This window comes from Lacerta agilis, chromosome 16 (genome assembly GCF_009819535.1).
Source record: "Lacerta agilis isolate rLacAgi1 chromosome 16, rLacAgi1.pri, whole genome shotgun sequence".
In the NCBI taxonomy this organism is placed as follows: domain Eukaryota; kingdom Metazoa; phylum Chordata; class Lepidosauria; order Squamata; family Lacertidae; genus Lacerta; species Lacerta agilis.
This window is the reverse complement of record NC_046327.1, coordinates 15,500,948-15,517,169: the sequence shown is the minus strand read 5'-3', so window position 1 is coordinate 15,517,169 and position 16,222 is coordinate 15,500,948. Positions and strand designations below refer to the sequence as shown.

The window sequence follows — 16,222 nt, the reverse complement described above, 5'->3', positions numbered from 1 at the left end:
TTTTCTTGGATTTCTTTGCAGTTGGTCTGCAGACATTGGGGGACGGTGCTGTTTATAAAAACTGCAGCCTTTTGGTAAGTTAGACTTTAAAGCATTTTTGGGGTTTTCTTTTGGGGTGGGTGGTTGGGTTTGGAGTGTAGCAGTAGGGGGTGGAAGGTTCTGGGAGGTGAGGTTTGGTGCTTTCTTTTGAATTTTTTGGCAGTTGGTGTTGCTCTGTAACCATTGGTTGACTCTGCAACATTTTTTGGGTTTTCTTTTGGGGGGGTTGGGGGGGTTGGGATTGTAGCAGTAGGGGGTAGTAAGGGGTTTGCAAAGTTTTGGAAGGTTTGGTGTGTTCTTTTGAATGTTTTGGCAGTTGGGGTCAGCATTCATTGGGGGACTGAGCTGTTTTTTAAAGCTGCAACCATTGGGTAAGTTAAACTTTTAGAACTTTTTTTTTTGTTTTTTTGGGGGGGTGGGTGGGTTGGGATTGTAGCAGTAGGGGGTGGAAGGTTCTGGGAGGTTTTGTGCTTTCTTTTGAATTTTTTGGCAGTTGGAATTGCTCTGCAACCATTGGGTGACACTGCTGTTTTTACCAAAAAATAAATTGTTTTTCTTTTGGGGAGGGGGGTGGTGGATTGTGAGTCTAGGAGTAGGGGGTGGGAGGGTTCTGGGAGGTTTGGTGCTTTCTTTTGAATCTGAAGCACTGATTTTTTTTTGGGGGGGGGGTTGCGAAGGTAGGAGCTGTGCTGCCATGGGGCCCAAGAAGACTGCTGCTGCAGAGTCCGGCGAGAGGAAGAAGGAGAAGGTGACGCTGGAAATGAAGAAGGAGATCATCTGGAAGCACGACGGTGGAATGCGTGTGACAGACCTCGCCAGGGAGTACGGGAGGAATCCATCGACCATTGGGACCATCCTGAAGATGAGGGAGAAGATCCTTGCGACTGATGTAGCCAAGGGAGTCACCAGGATTGTGAAGAACCGCCCAGCTGTTCTGGAGGAGGTCGAGAAGTTGCTGCTCATCTGGTTAGAAGAGAAGCAGCGTGCAGGGGACACAGTGACTGAGGCCGTCATTTGTGAGAAGGCCAAGGCCTTGCACGCAGACCTCGTCCGGCAACAGCCAGGAACCTCAGGCGAGCCAGAAGTCTTCAAGGCAAGCAGAGGCTGGTTTGACCGGTTCAAGACAAGATCTGGAATCCACAGCGTGGTCAGACATGGAGAGGCTGCCAGTTCCGATGTTCCTGCGGCTGAAGACTTTGCAGCGGAGTTCCTGGAGGTTGTGACGACGGAGGGCTACCTTCCACAGCAGGTCTTCAACTGTGACGAGACCGGGCTGTTTTGGAAGAGGATGCCCAAAAGGACTTTCATCACTCAGGAGGAGGCCAAGTTGCCTGGCCACAAGCCCATGAAGGACCGTCTGACCCTGCTCTTCTGTGCCAACGCAAGCGGTGACCTGAAGATCAAGCCCCTGCTGGTGTACCACTCGGAGAACCCACGGGCCTTCAAGAATCACAAAGTCGACAAGGAGCAGCTGAGTGTCATGTGGCGATCCAACAGTAAGGCTTGGGTCACACGTGTGCTGTTTGTGGAGTGGGTCAATCTTGCTTTTGGCCCTGCTGTCAAACAGTACCTGCTGGACAACGACCTGCCACTGAAGGCTTTGCTTCTGATGGACAATGCTCCTGCTCATCCTAAAGGCCTTGAGGAGGACTTGTTGGAGGACTTCCGCTTCATTAACATAATGTTCCTGCCGCCTAACACCACGCCACTGCTCCAGCCGATGGATCAGCAGCTCATCGCCAATTTCAAAAAACTCTACACCAAGGAGCTTTTCAGGCGATGCTTCGAAGTGACTGATTGCACCAACATCACCCTGCGGGAATTCTGGAAGGACCACTTTGACATCGTCACCTGCTTGAAGATGATCACCACGGCCTGGGACGGGATCACCCAGAGAAATTTGAATTGCGCTTGGCGCAGCCTGTGGCCAGACTGTGTGGCACCAAGTGACTCTGATGCACCAGAGTCAACAGTGGTGCAGGACATTGTTTCCTTGGGGAGGACCATGGGCCTGGAGGTCACCGAGGAGGACGTCAGCGAGCTGGTGGAGGAGCACGACCAGGAGCTGACCACCCAGGAGCTGGTTGAACTGCAGGCAGAGGCTGCGCAGGAGCAGGCCTCGCTGGAAGAGGAGGAAGCAACTGAGGAACGGCTGTCCTCCAAAGAACTGAGGGACATCTGCCAGAAGTGGAAAGATGTGCAGGCTTTTGCACAGCGGCACCACCCTGACAAGGACCTGACACGTGACCTTGCGAACACTTTTGACACAAGGGTCATGTCGTCTTTCAGGGAAGTGCTGAAAAGGCGGATGAAGCAGCAGACCATGGACAAGTTCTTCAGCAAGAAGCAAAGAGTAGAAGAGGAACCTTCTTCGAGTTGTCCCCCAGAGTCTTAGAAAATGTATGTACTGTACAGTGTATACTTTGGTGATTTTTAAATGCTTTTCTGTCATGTTTAGAAACTTAATTTATTGTTCCTTCAATTTTTGAAATGCTCTTTAAAGTATGTGTGACTTTAAAGAGCACTTAATAAACTCTTTTTGTACCAAATTTGGCGTTGTTTGGACTTTTTTTGACCATAGGAACGCATTAATTGATTTTCAATGCATTCCTATGGGAAACCGTGCTTCGCAAGACGAAAAATTCGCAAGACGAAAAAACTCGCAGAACGAATTAATTTCGTCTTGCGGGGCACCACTGTACCAGTTCTGTAGATCGAAGTGGTCAAGTGGGCACATAATGTTATGCTTGTTATGTTAGTTTAATAGAGCTATCATCCACCTAGTAACAGTGGCTAGGCTAGAATTGGCCCAGCATTGGAAATATCATTGCCACTGTACTCAAAAGTGGTGGTGGAAGAAGAAATGACAGTTAGCAGCTGCAGGAAAAAGTTACGGCGTGTAATAGACAGCTTAGAAGGGTTAAAGTCTAAAACATCATTCTCCGTTATTTGGTTTCCATTTGCAGATCCTCCAAGTGTCCCTATTTTCCAGGGACACTCTTGGATTTACAGAAGCCATTCTGGTTTCTGATTTGATCCCAGAATGTCCCGCTTTTCCTTAGGACGTCCCTATTTTCATTGGAGAAATGAAAGGTATGGGGTTATCCGGGGCCCCCAAGCCAAGGAAATAAGGACCTATACAACCCTTAGAAGACATCTGAAGACAGCCCTGCATAGGGAAGTTTTTAAATGTTTTATTGTGTTTTTTAATATGTTGGAAGCTTCCCAGAGTGGCTGGGGCAACCCAGTCAGATGGGCAAAGTATAAATAATAATGTTGTTGTTGAATACGATGCCCCTGTTCATCAGAGAACTGTTGGAGGGTATGCATTTGTCAAATTTATTTTGTAACTACAGGGAAAAGTTCTTCCACTAGATCTTCATTGTCAACTACCATTTCCTATTATACCTAAATGTTGTTGTTGTTGTTGTTGTTGTTTACTTTAAATGATCTCTGTCAGCCTTCCATATTGCTGTTTCTACATCTTCTCGGTGATTGATTGGATTTTTCCTACTTTCTGTGCATTTACAGTCTCATTGCTCCAAGGAGGGCTTGTAGAATCATATTATATTTGAAGTGTGTAGTGGCAAGGAGCCACCTGATAGCCATTTTGGGTGACTGGAAGACCTGTTTCTGAAGGCAATAAAAAAAAACCTCTTGCAAGATGAGAGACAGATTTTATGACTCGGAAATAAGTCTCATTGATTTAAATTAAGTTTACTCCCAGTTAAGCAAATGTGTATAGATTTAGAACACTGATGTATATATTTAATTAGCATAATTTTATGCGCTGGTGGATATAGGGTGATATCTAATATCAGTGATACTCAAAGCAGAACCATTGAAATCCTAGTGCGACTACTCTGGGTACTTCTTAGAAGGATATCTAGTAGGTTCTTAGCACACCTTGGGCTCTCATTGGAACGCCATAAGATGGTAAGCCTTGTTGGCTTCTTATGTGCTCATAGCATAAGCAACACTCCTTGAACTTCCAATGCTTATTCTGCTGCTGCTGAAATATATTATTCACATCTGCTTTGTTTAAGAATCAATTGTCCTTTACAAACCATTCCCATTCATCATAATGTTATTTTCTCTAGCATCTGATTCCATCAACATTCAGCCAATGTAGGAAATAACTGTTGTTTATTTTTCAGATATCTCTGGGACGTGCACAGTTTCTTTGAGAGCATCTACTATATGACTAAGCTGCACATCTGTTTTGAACAGATTAAGGATGGGGGACGACCAAAGTGTTGCTGTACTGCTAACGTGGCCACATTTGAATTTTAAAATGAAATTGGTTTCAAACTGATTAGCCTGGCTTTCTTTTCCTTTGATGGCTATTGTCTGATTTCTATTTAAGGTCCCCAGGATCCTCTGAGCCTCAGGTTGTGTTTTAGTTTTAGAGACTTCCTGGGAGGACTCTAACCACTAGGGCATGGGTAGCCTTTTCCAGGTCATTCCCTGCATACTACTAATAAGGTCCACCCACCCCACCCCCAGTCTGCTGTTCTCCTGCTCTCTTTCATGGTTTGCCACAGGGCTGACCAATCCAAACCTGGTGTGGAAATGTGGCCGTCTCTCATACTGTTAATGTTTAGACTTCAGTCGAAGACATACTTGTTCACTTGGGTTTCCCTAGTATGAGAGGCTGCAGGTCAAGAAATGTTTGAGCTGATCACTCAGAAGTAGTCATTGTGAAGTTGTCTGCCGCCTGGCCCATTATTTCACCAATATCTGTTCATGTCACTCAGTCCTCGCCTGGTGCCTGACTGGCTCGTAAGCCCCTCCTTTCCATTCTCAACAAAGATCAAATGTCCATGGCCATCCCTACATCAATTAGCCCCATTGACCTGGATAAGACTGCTCTATGGTAAATGATTGAAGAGCAAGGCTAGAAGCATCTGATGAACAAAATAGAGGGCTGACATTTCAGGTTAATAATATTGTGCTGAGTGAACATCTGTGAGGGAGACCCATTACATTCATTTTGATGGGTCGCAGAAAACACCTTCCCATGTTTTATTGTAGCTGCACTGAAGCGAAGTATAGAGCAAAGTGACACAGCTAAATCTCTTGGACAGTAAACAAGCAAAGGCTATTGGTTACCCTCCAGCAGTCATCGAACTGCACTGAAACTAACAGAAGTTCCACAACTGACTAAAGCAAGGGTGGGGAACCCAACTGGGCCTCACCAAGATTCTCTACCTGGCCCCCATGCCACACCCCTCTCTAGCTCTCCCTTACACCCTCCTTGAGTGTTTGTTGCTTGGCTGAAATGTGTCCTTCAACTCTGGTTCCTAATTGACATCTACAGATTTGCCTGCAGTTCAAATGGGGACAGTCCCTAATGAACATGACTGGGTTAAAATTAGCATTGTATTATGGGCTGCCTTGGGGAAAATCTTTGCTAGTTTGCATTTCTTAGTGCAGAAAGTATTGATCTAATGTGTAGATATCTTTCCTATTCTAATTCATTCAAGAGGTTTCTGGAGGTTTCTGGAGGCTTCTCTGTATGAAAGAAACTTCATGATTGTTTGGGTTATACCTTCAGAGAAACTGAGTACAGCTGGCTTAAACTGGTTCTCTTATCTCTTCCAATTAAGGTCATGCTGACTATAAATATAGGCCAGAAGAAGCCTGGGTTTTACTTTCTTTTCTATCTCTCTTTCTTCTGGTGTGGTGTTCTGTACATAGTATGTTTAGTCACACGTTAATGGAGCTGTCTCCACAACAGATGATGTACATCCTCATGAACAGATAATGAACACGATTCATTGCTTTCACCATCACATTCTCTGCGTCATCAGGTGAAAGTGACTGAAATCAGCACAGAACGTCAGGTGCCTAAAGCCTTGTGTCTCAAATAGCAACCCTCCTGTCAAGGGAAGACTGGAGTGATTTCATCCATCAAGTGGGAGACAAATCCTTACCAGCGGGCAAATGATACTCCCATTTCTCCAGGCAGAAAAGACTTGGCTCTGGCATCAGAAAACAATTCACTACCTGGAAAATAAAATGTATCCTCAACTTAGGAAGAAGAAGTAGTATGGCACTTCAATGTGTTTTGTTAAACCCATCTGCAGTTTATCGAGATGTACTCCGACCCACATGACAGTTGGGCTAATGAGATCTTGCATCTGAGTGAACATTTGCTGTTAAGCTGTTTTGAAATTTAAATTGAGTACCAAATCCAATCTCTCTGCCTCCTCCTGTCTTCCGTTGTTTATGAGCTCATGGCAATTTCCTGAAAACGGCTATGCTATGTCTGGGCGTTCGCTCCCATAATGATGATATTCTTTTATCATCAACAGGGAATGGAACAAAGAAGGAGAGAATGAATCCTCATTCATGTGGTAACAGGTGAAAGAAATAGATTAAAAAAATTTAAATGGCAGAAGGGATTTCCGAGTCAACAGATTCAGAACCCAATTTGTGGGGAATTTGTGATCCTTGTGCAGTTGGGAGCTTAGCAAATAACTGGGACACCCTGCAGAGATTTAGCTTTTGATGACTCCTTCAACACTAGAAGAGGAGGCGGGAGCATGCTGCTAAACTCCTTGTGGTTGCCTACCCTCAATCAGATGTTAATTAGGTAAAGCTCTCCAGGAAAAAACCAAGAAGATTCTGTGTATTGGGACTTAGCTCTTCATAGGCTTGTGGCTTACTGTGTTTTTAAAGAAGATAAATCCATTTTCTAAAATGGAAAAGAAGCATTGAAGAAGAACTCACATATGCCTCATCTTTCTTATTAGATCTACAGCAGGGGTAGCTAACACGGTGCCCTCCAGCGGTGCCCTCATTGCGAGATGTGAGGTTCCAAGGAACCAAGCAGAGGGCTGTCTTGGTAGTCACATCTGCCCCGTGAAACACCCTCCCATTAGAGATCAAGGAAATCAACAACTATCTGACTTTTAGAAGACATCTGAAGGCAGTCCTGTATAGGGAAGCTATAAATGTGTGCTATTTTATTGTGGTTTTATATTTTGTTGGAATGTGTGATGTTTTATTGTGGTTTTATAATTTGTCGGAAGAGTGACTGGGGCAACCTAGTCACATGGGCAACATATAAATCCTCATCATCATCATCATCATCATCATCACCATTTTGTGCTGTACAAGTTCCATCAATTCAAGCCAGCATGACCAATGGTCTAGAATGATGGGAGTTGCAGTCCAAAACATCTGATGGGCACAATGTTGGCTACCCCTGATCTACAATGATTAAGATGCTAGCAAGTTATAACAAAAGCATTGTGTTGGCCACTATGGCAGAGATTGTCTTATTGTGTCCCGTCAAAATAGGAGGGTTCTGATGAGCACCATTACACATTAACACCATGCCTGAAGGACTGCAGAACTGCTGGGACTAGCTTCAGGCCCTGCTACATCCACCAACCACACATTTAACAACTGTGAGAAGGGGCTCTGCTCATGTTCTGACATTCAAATGTTGAGTTCCTCCATTGTGAGGGTACAGCCTGAGCCAAGAACAATGCCCCCATGCATGGGGGAGCTCCCCATTCATACATTCCAGTCTCAAAGCTGTGAAAAGATGTCTCTCTCCCCCTTTGTAAGTTGACCCTGAACATTTTCCTGGAACTTTCTCTGTGACTATAAGACAACCTACTGGCTTTAACAACAACAACAACAACAACAACAACAACAACAACAACAACAACAACAACAAAATAGAAAATTCTTTCCAGTAGCACCTTAGAGACCAACTGAGTTTGTTCTTGGTATGAGCTGAAGAAGTGTGCATGCACACAAAAGCTCATACCAAGAACAAACTCAGTTGGTCTCTAAGGTGCTACTGGAAAGAATTTTCTATTTTGTTTCCACTAAGGCAGACCAACACGGCTACCCACTAATAATAATAATAATAATAATAATAATAATAATAATAATAATAATCTAAACGAAAGCATAGCTTGTCAAATTCTACATCAGTTTGCCAACTCACATCTTTTTGTGTCTTGAACCTGTAGATGCACACAGACAGCCTTTGCAAGTGTGCACCTGGTTTTCCTATTTTTGCCCTGGGGTTTTGCTTTCTCACTGATACTGCTAAGAAGGGGCATGTCCTTTGATGTTCTCCATCCATTCCTTGCAGTGGGACAAATGTTAATGGAGTCTTCCAAATGCAAACACTTTTATCACCATGCCAAGGTAAGAGACTACTACTTTATGTGACAAATGTTTGATGGCTTTGGTGATGTTTTATGTTCTCATCACACAAACTACTTCTCTCTTTTTTGTCTGGCTTTGAGGATCAAGTCATTTCATTGAGCTCCAGCTATCTATTTACTTATATAGGGAAAACACACACAGCATTTCCCAAATCCTTTCAGAGAGCGCAGATTTTTTATGGGATACCTATAAATCATTCCAAGTGAGAAGGAAGCACATCAAAGGGGCATCTTATTCAGCAGGAACAGAGTGCTCCATCTAAGTACCTTGTAGGTAATTTTGGAATTGAATGTAAAGATTGATTTCTAAACTAGCTTCAGGAAAGGCAAATTGATTACAGTGGCACACACTGCAACAAATTGGCATAATATATATGGAGAGAAAAGGGAAGGCTAAAACATCCTTTTGTGGAAGCATCCACAGGAATTACTAGGAGGGAGAAAGAGACCATTAAGAAATGCCTCCCCATCTATCAGTACAAATCACCCACTTAATGTGAACCAGGCCTCCTTCACACCTCTCACAGCAATGCAATCCTACGTGGTTGCTATTTTCTTGCTATTCCAGAGTGAATCATATGGGTCTTTCCTACCTGAACTTCCCTTCCACTTGGTAACTATCAGGTATGAAAGAGTTGCCACATTCAGATGACTCTGGCCAGAGCCGTCTTTCCCATTGGTGTTAGTGGTTCGTTGCACCAGGGTGCCGGCCTCTCGGGGAGCCCTAGCGAGTGGGGGAACTGTGCAGCTTTGCCGGCAGCCTCCCCTTTCCCTGCACACCCGCCAGCTGCTCCCCGCCAACTGTATGGCTGGCGGGCGTGCAGCTTCCTTCCCAAGCCTCAGCAGGAGGAGAGCAATCCCCACAGAGGCTTAGGACGGAAGCTGCGCATAGCTTCCCTCCCAAGTCTTTTCATCTGCTAAAGATGGCCCTGCTCCTGGTCGTTGTCCTCCTCCTGCTTCCTGGCGAAAGGTGGCATGCAGCCTCCCCGAGCTGCCTTCCCAAGCGCACCGATGCCAGAGAGCATGTCTGCCAGCACATTTTCCTGCTTGATGCTGCCACCACGCTGGGGATAGGGGTGTTGGGGGAGGCAGATGACATTTTCCACCACCCCCTCCCTTGTTTTGGAGTTCCCAGGGGGGTGCCAGAGGGATCTTTGCACCATGGCGCTGGATATGCTTAAGACGGCCCTGACTCTGGCCTTCATACACAATTCTCAGCCCCATCAGACTAGAGTGGCTGCTACTACACCAGGAATTGAGACAATGTGACCCTCTGCATTTTGTTGGACTCCCATCGCCTCCATCACCCAATGGCCAATGGAAGTTGGAGTCCAGAAACATCTAGAGGACCACAGGTTCCCTGCCCTGTCCTACATATCACTGCCAGTGCATGTTAAGGGCAGTGGCGGAGCGAGCAGCTTGGTCACCCGGGGCGGCAAACCCAGGGACCCAGCGGCGGCATGTGTGTGCAGCATCGCTGCATTCGACTCATGCACCGTGCATCGTGTGTCATATGCAGTGGCCCGTGTGCAGTGCATACAATGCACAGCGCATGTGTGCCACGCCATAGTGGCTCCGCTGGGCGGCCCCGAACACGCCACGGGGTGGAGCGGCCTCGCCCCGCAGCCTGCTCGGTGGCCTGCGGCGCCGCTATGGCTGGTGGGGCGGGGTGGGGCCGCCCAAGTGTCACCCCTCTCCCCTGGAACACGGGGCAGACCGCCCCCTACCCCCCTCTCGCTCCGCCCCTGGTTAAGGGAGTCCAGTTCATATCAAATGAAAACTGTACTGATACACACAGCAGAATATCTTACAGCAAGAAGGGGGAATATACAGCCCTTGAGAAATTACTGGACTATGACTCCCATAAGCATTCACCAGCAGGGATGATGGGGGTTGCAATTCAATGTCTGGAGGACTACAGGTTCATAGCATGGACCTCCTCGATTCCATTGTGCTGAACTGGGGATAATGAGGATCCAGCACAAGGATCCCATTGCAAGAAGAGAATTTGGCTGCTTTCCTACCAGATCAAAATTGCAACTGCACAGGTATGTGGAAAGTTTCTTCACTAGATCTATACCTTCAGGGGGATATCAGGGTTCTGTTGAGAGAGCCTGATGATACTCAGAACACCACCTGATTAAGCAGCTGTGGCAATAGTCCTTGTAAGTTCCGGAAATGCATGTATAGAACCCTCCTAATAAATTTTATTTGCCTGGTTACATTTGTTGTTGTTGTATGGCTTCATTTGAAATTCCCAAATGCTTCTCCTGAGCAGGAACCTTTGAGCAGATACCAGCTAGCATGACCAAGAAATTGGGGGATGGGGGAAATTATTGGTATTCTGCTGCACAAATGGGAAAAGAATTTGCGAAATGGTATAAACCTCAACCTGACTTCCTTTTACTTAATAAAATGTAATATTTTATGTAGCATATGCACTCACCTTTAGTGATCCCCCCATCTCATTTGCATTAGGAATATAAGTCTCCAAACATTAACATATTCTGAATTTCCATGGATGCTTCTTAATGGCAAGGGGATCCCCCATTATAAGACTCCTGATTAAAATCTTCTCTGTTTGCATTGCAATTTTAAGTGTGTAATAATGTACATAACAAAAGTTATACCTAGTGACCAGTTACATGAATCCTTAGGCTACCTTTTTCTTTTGATACACACATAATTCATATTAATATAGATGTATCTCGAAGCTAGAATTGTATTTTGCCTCTAGCTACTTCATGGGCTGCAGCTGGCTCTGAACGTGCTGTTCCACTTCAAAACTGGCAGCCAAAATTAATTTGGGTATCAAGTACTTGCTGATTTCAGCATCTGCAGTATATATTTCTACTGCAAGGGTATATTTTAATTATTAACTCTGTTTCAGCACTGGAACATGCTCTGTTCTACTTGAATCTTGCTTTTATGGTGCTCACCTATTCTGCTTTCCATTGTATTTTTTTCTTCTTCAAATAAAATTTGCCATGTTGGATTTGACCAGTCTTCACCAACCCAGGGTCTCCAGATGTTTTGGAGTACAGCTGCTGGCTGGGAATGATGGGATTTGTAGTCCAAACTATCTGAAAGGCACAAGACTGAGGAAGGCTGGGCAATTCTTTCCTCATGTCCTCCCATTCTTCCCTTGAAAGTGCTCCCTATCCCAAGGCTGCTCAACTGCTACATTCCATGAGAGTACAGTCTTTGTACCTCTGTACACAAAGAGTTGAGCTATATGCTTGAACAGTTCTTTGTGTTACTGGTAGGTAGCCGTGTTGGTCTGCCATAGTCGAAACAAAATAAAAAAAAATTCCTTTCAGTAGCACCTTAGAGACCAACTAAGTTTGTTATTGGTATGAGCTTTCGTGGTCTCTAAGGTGCTACTGGAAGTTATTTGTGTGTAATGTTCAATGAGCATACAGTCTCTGTACCTATGCTCACAATAATATAGCTGTAGAAATCTACAAATGGACACTCACGCAATCACTTATCGGTATGTAGAGATAGCTTGTGTGTGCATTCACTGTTGTGTGTGAACAAGCCAGTGTGGTGTAGTGGTTAAGAGCGGTAGACTCGTAATCTGGGGAACTGGGTTCGCGTCTCCGCTCCTCCACATGCAGCTGCTGAGTGACCTTGGGCTAGTCACACTTCTTTGAAGTCTCTCAGCCCCACTCACTTCACAGAGTGCTTGTTGTAGGGGAGGAAGGGAAAGGAGAATGTTAGCCGCTTTGAGACTCCTTCGGGTAGTGATAAAGTAGGATATCAAATCCAAACTCCTCCTCCTCGTCCCCCTCCTCCTCCTCCTCCTCCTCCTCCTCCTCCTCCTCCCCTCCTCTTCTTCTTCTTCTAAGCATACACATCTGAAAACACACATTTGCTAAGATAATGGTGACTTCATACTAGTATATTAAGATGCTAGACTTCTGGACCACACCAGTTCAGACTACAGTTGGGGGTTAGAGAGTATTTCACATTTTTTTAATGTCCCCCACCCCCAAAAAAACTCCCCAACCTGGCACTTCAAGAGGAAATATTTAAGGTAGTCTTCCCTCTGATGTGATAGTTGCTACAGAGAATTAGATTTTTATTTTTAGATTTTGAGCATTCAAAAATGCCTTCCATTTCATGTCTGAAGTGGTTCAGTCCAAAATTCTACCACTACACCCTGCCTGTTAGGTAGAATGGCTCTGATACCAATACAGAAGCAACGGTCCCCTCTGCCCTGTAAATTCCAAGAGCAAAATTAACACGGCACATGCATGTTTTATGCTCAGTCTGTGAATCCCTAAATTTAATTTTCCCCTTTAGATAATTCTTTCATCTACTCTGGAGAACTTCCTCTGCTTCTAAAAAAAATGCCCGGAGAATATACTTCATTTCTCTCTTTTATTATCTTGTTCCTTGATCCTGTAGTCACCCTTGAGGGTTGCTTTATTAATGCAATGCTCTGTAACAGAGGAAGCGCTCTTGTATATAATTTTCTGCTCATTATATCATTCAGTGGCCTATGTGGAAAGTAAGGGCCAAGATTGATAATCGACTCTTTAATGACGAGAAGTCAGCAGAGAATGCAACCTGGAGGAAGTATGAAATAATAGACTTTCCTCCTACCTTGAATTAATTGTTAGAGAATGAAAGGAGCAGTTTGACGTGGCTTTCACTGGGGGAATATTGTTCTGCCCATCAGGTTTAGGAGTGCTGCAATTACAGGCACCCTCCAAGTGCATGTGCTGGTGGCTACAGTCTGTTAAGTTTTCAGATTAGCAAATGATTTTTCGTAGCTGCATAATAAGGGTGTGAAACACACAAGAAAAGCTCCGTTAACGAAATCAACTTCATAGGTGGGGAACCTGACTCCAGACTTCGTGGGACAACTGCTACCATCATCTTTGACTATTGGTAATGCTGGCTGAGGATGTAGTAGTACAGTGGTATCTCTGGTTATGTACTTAATTCGTTCTGGAAGTCCGTTCTTAACCTGAAACTGTTCTTAACCTGAAGCACCACTTTAGCCGCCAGAGCACGATTTCTGTTCTTATCCTGAAGCAACGTTCTTAACCTGAAGCATTATTTCTGGGTTAGCGGAGTTTGTAACCTGAATTGTATGTAACCTGAAGCATATGTAACCCGAGGTGCCACTGTACTAATAATACTTTAGTAGCAGTGCTTTTTTGTAACAGTATTCACTGGTACAAAGTACTGCCACTTCTTGTTTTGCTGCCACTTTGTGCTGGCATCCATGACAGTTTTATCCCAAAGCCACTCCTCTTCTGGGAGGGGCAGGGTTGTGTGTGGGCCTCGCACTTTCCGCCCTCAGCGGGGGGCGTGTCTAAGCCCCCGCATCACTGGGGAGTCCCGGCGCGTGTCACAACCGCAGCCAGCCAATGTGGCTGGCTGGGGGGAGTGTCTTGCCGCATTTAAGCAGCCACGTGGCCAGGAATTCTCCCTTCTGCTGCTGGCTTCCACGGATCCCCTGCCCTCCAGCCCTTGCTTCTTGCATTTGTCACCTGACTTTGCTATAGACTTTGGTTGGTCACCTGTTGAAGGGGCCTGGTAGGATTTTTTCCACTTGGCAGATTGGCACCAGCCACTTGGTTTTTCGCCTGCCTCTTAGCAAATCATCACAACTTTGTAAGGTTTGGTGGTTAGGTATTGGGAAAGCTTGGTTTATGGGAGGGGAGGTTGTGGCCATCACATACCCCTCCCCTTGAAGGGTATTCAGTTAAAGGAATCTGGGATTGTGGTTCCTGTCCGAAGCCCGGGTGGTGGCTAGGGCCATGGCACGACCTTTCCGGTGACCCTGGGGGAGCTCTGAGTTGATGTACATCAACAGGGCTCCCCCTACAGGTGGTTAACCCTTGTGGGACTTCCTGCATGGCGGGCAGGAGTCAGATATAGTTGGTTCGGGTCCAATGCCGAAAGCCAATACCACTCACATTCTGTAACCAATAAAAGTTGTGGCTTTTTTTCGCCCTAAAATACTGGTGTCCACATGTTTTATTCACCAAAGGAGGGGGTGTGGGGCCTTGAGTACTGACCTCTCTCTCTCTCTCTCTAACTGAAAATAAAGTAAGAAAGCAGTGATTAGTATCAAGTGCCTCCCATCCCCAAATATTCAGATCTTGGCAGTGCAAAATACTGAGATACCAGTAAAAAACAAAAACAAAAAAAAGCAAGTCATGCCATATACCAGTATTTCTGCAAAAACATTTAAGTAATTATTTTCCTGCCATTATTATGCAACTAAAGTCCACTGTGAACATTTTAACAATCTGCTTATAGGGATGCCCGCCACAAAAAAGTCACAGAGGTATTTATTTCACTGGCCAGCTACCATGAATTAAGTACTGTATCATGTGTGCCTCTATGGAGAAAAGGATATAGACTGCATATGCATCAACTCGGGAACAACTTTCTCCAGGCCATTTCTCAGCATACTTGTTGTTCCCCTCTGCAGAGAATGCTCTATTTTTGTGTGCCTTAAATAATTCTCATGAGACCTAAAACCTTTATAAATGAGCAAATAGCATTTTATTTTTTTATTATTTTTCTAGCTCCCCCCCCCCCCCCGCTTCCCTGTCCTGGAAACAGTAACCCTATCTAGAAATACACCAGACTGTCAACCCATTCAGTTTGCAAGCATATGGCAGATATATAAACAAGAGGCCTGAACTTTTCGTTGAGCTTCTGATTAACTGAGTGCTTGCTACCACACACACGCTACCCCTCACACACACCACACACCCTATTTCTTAAATACATTTCTTGCTATACTGATATTTGTAACAGTTTGCCATTAGCTCTTGCAATTGGAGTGCCTACTGGTCTCTGTCTCCAAATCTTGGATCACATACATATTACGCATTTGAAGCAGACATATTGCCTGTAGAGATGGGGGAATAAATTCAGATTGGCTATCATTTCATTGTGAACTGACCTAATTTCCAAAACAATATATGAGCTGAAATGTATTTTGCAATGGAATATTCCAACCTATTTATATGTACACAAATGCATCTATGAGAAGGGAGTGTGCATAAAATGCACATATTTATGAAAATGACCTGCAAACATGGATCATAATTGGGGAAACTGCTTGCAAAAATGTATATATTAGGCAGAATTGCATTTAAAAATGTGGCTATTGGGAGAAATGAATGCTAATATGCTGGTGATTTTTTCATGCACTTAAAAGAAATCACAAACTGATGTGGGAATCTGGAGACCTTAATTTAAGAGAGAAACTGATTTTAATGAAATAAAATAAAAAAAAATCCTTTCAGTAGCACCTTAGAGACCAACTAAGTTTGTTATTGGTATGAGCTTTCATGTGCATGCACACTTCTTCAGATGTACTGAAACAGAAGTCACCAGACCCTTATATATAGTGAGAGGGTGGGGAGGGGTATTACTCAGAAGGGTGGTGGGAATGGGTGATTGGCTGATAGGTGTGGTAAATCTGCTGATGACTGTTAACTGCAATTGGTCTTACAGGAAAAAGCAAGGGGTGAGATGGCTAAAAATAGCTTTGCAATGTATAATGAGATAAGAATCCAATGTCTCTATTCAGACCAGGTCTCTCCATGGTTTTAAGTTTGGTAATAAGTTGCAATTCAGCAACTTCTCTTTCCAATCTATTTCTGAAATTCTTTTGTAATAAGACAGCTGCTTTGAGATCTCGTATTGAATATCCTGGGAGACTGAAGTGTTCTCCTACTGGTTTCTCTGTCTTGTGATTCCTGATGTCAGATTTATGTCCATTTATCCTTTGGTGTAGGTTTTGGCCTGTTTGTCCAATATAGAGAGCTGAAGGGCACTGTTGGAATTTGATGGCATACTACACAATGTTAGAAGATGAGCAATTAAATAGTCCTGAGATGGTGTTTGATGTTGTTGGTGCCAGTAATGGTGTTGTCCGGCTGTACATGGCAGCAAAGTTGGCATCTGGGTTTATTGCAGGCTCTGGTACCAGTGTCCATGTTAAGCCT

The 16,222-nt window shown here is 44.5% G+C and overlaps 1 protein-coding gene across 1 annotated transcript; it reads left to right on the top strand.

The window, feature by feature from the left end:
- The first annotated feature begins 691 nt into the window (after nucleotides 1-691).
- LOC117060994 (tigger transposable element-derived protein 1-like) lies at nucleotides 692-2,474 on the top strand. Its single transcript, XM_033173638.1, has 2 exons — nucleotides 692-1,259; nucleotides 2,193-2,474. Exons 1-2 carry the CDS (start codon nucleotides 734-736, stop codon nucleotides 2,432-2,434), a joined length of 768 nt encoding a protein of 255 aa, XP_033029529.1. The 5' UTR covers nucleotides 692-733; the 3' UTR covers nucleotides 2,435-2,474.
- The last annotated feature ends 13,748 nt before the right edge of the window (nucleotides 2,475-16,222 follow it).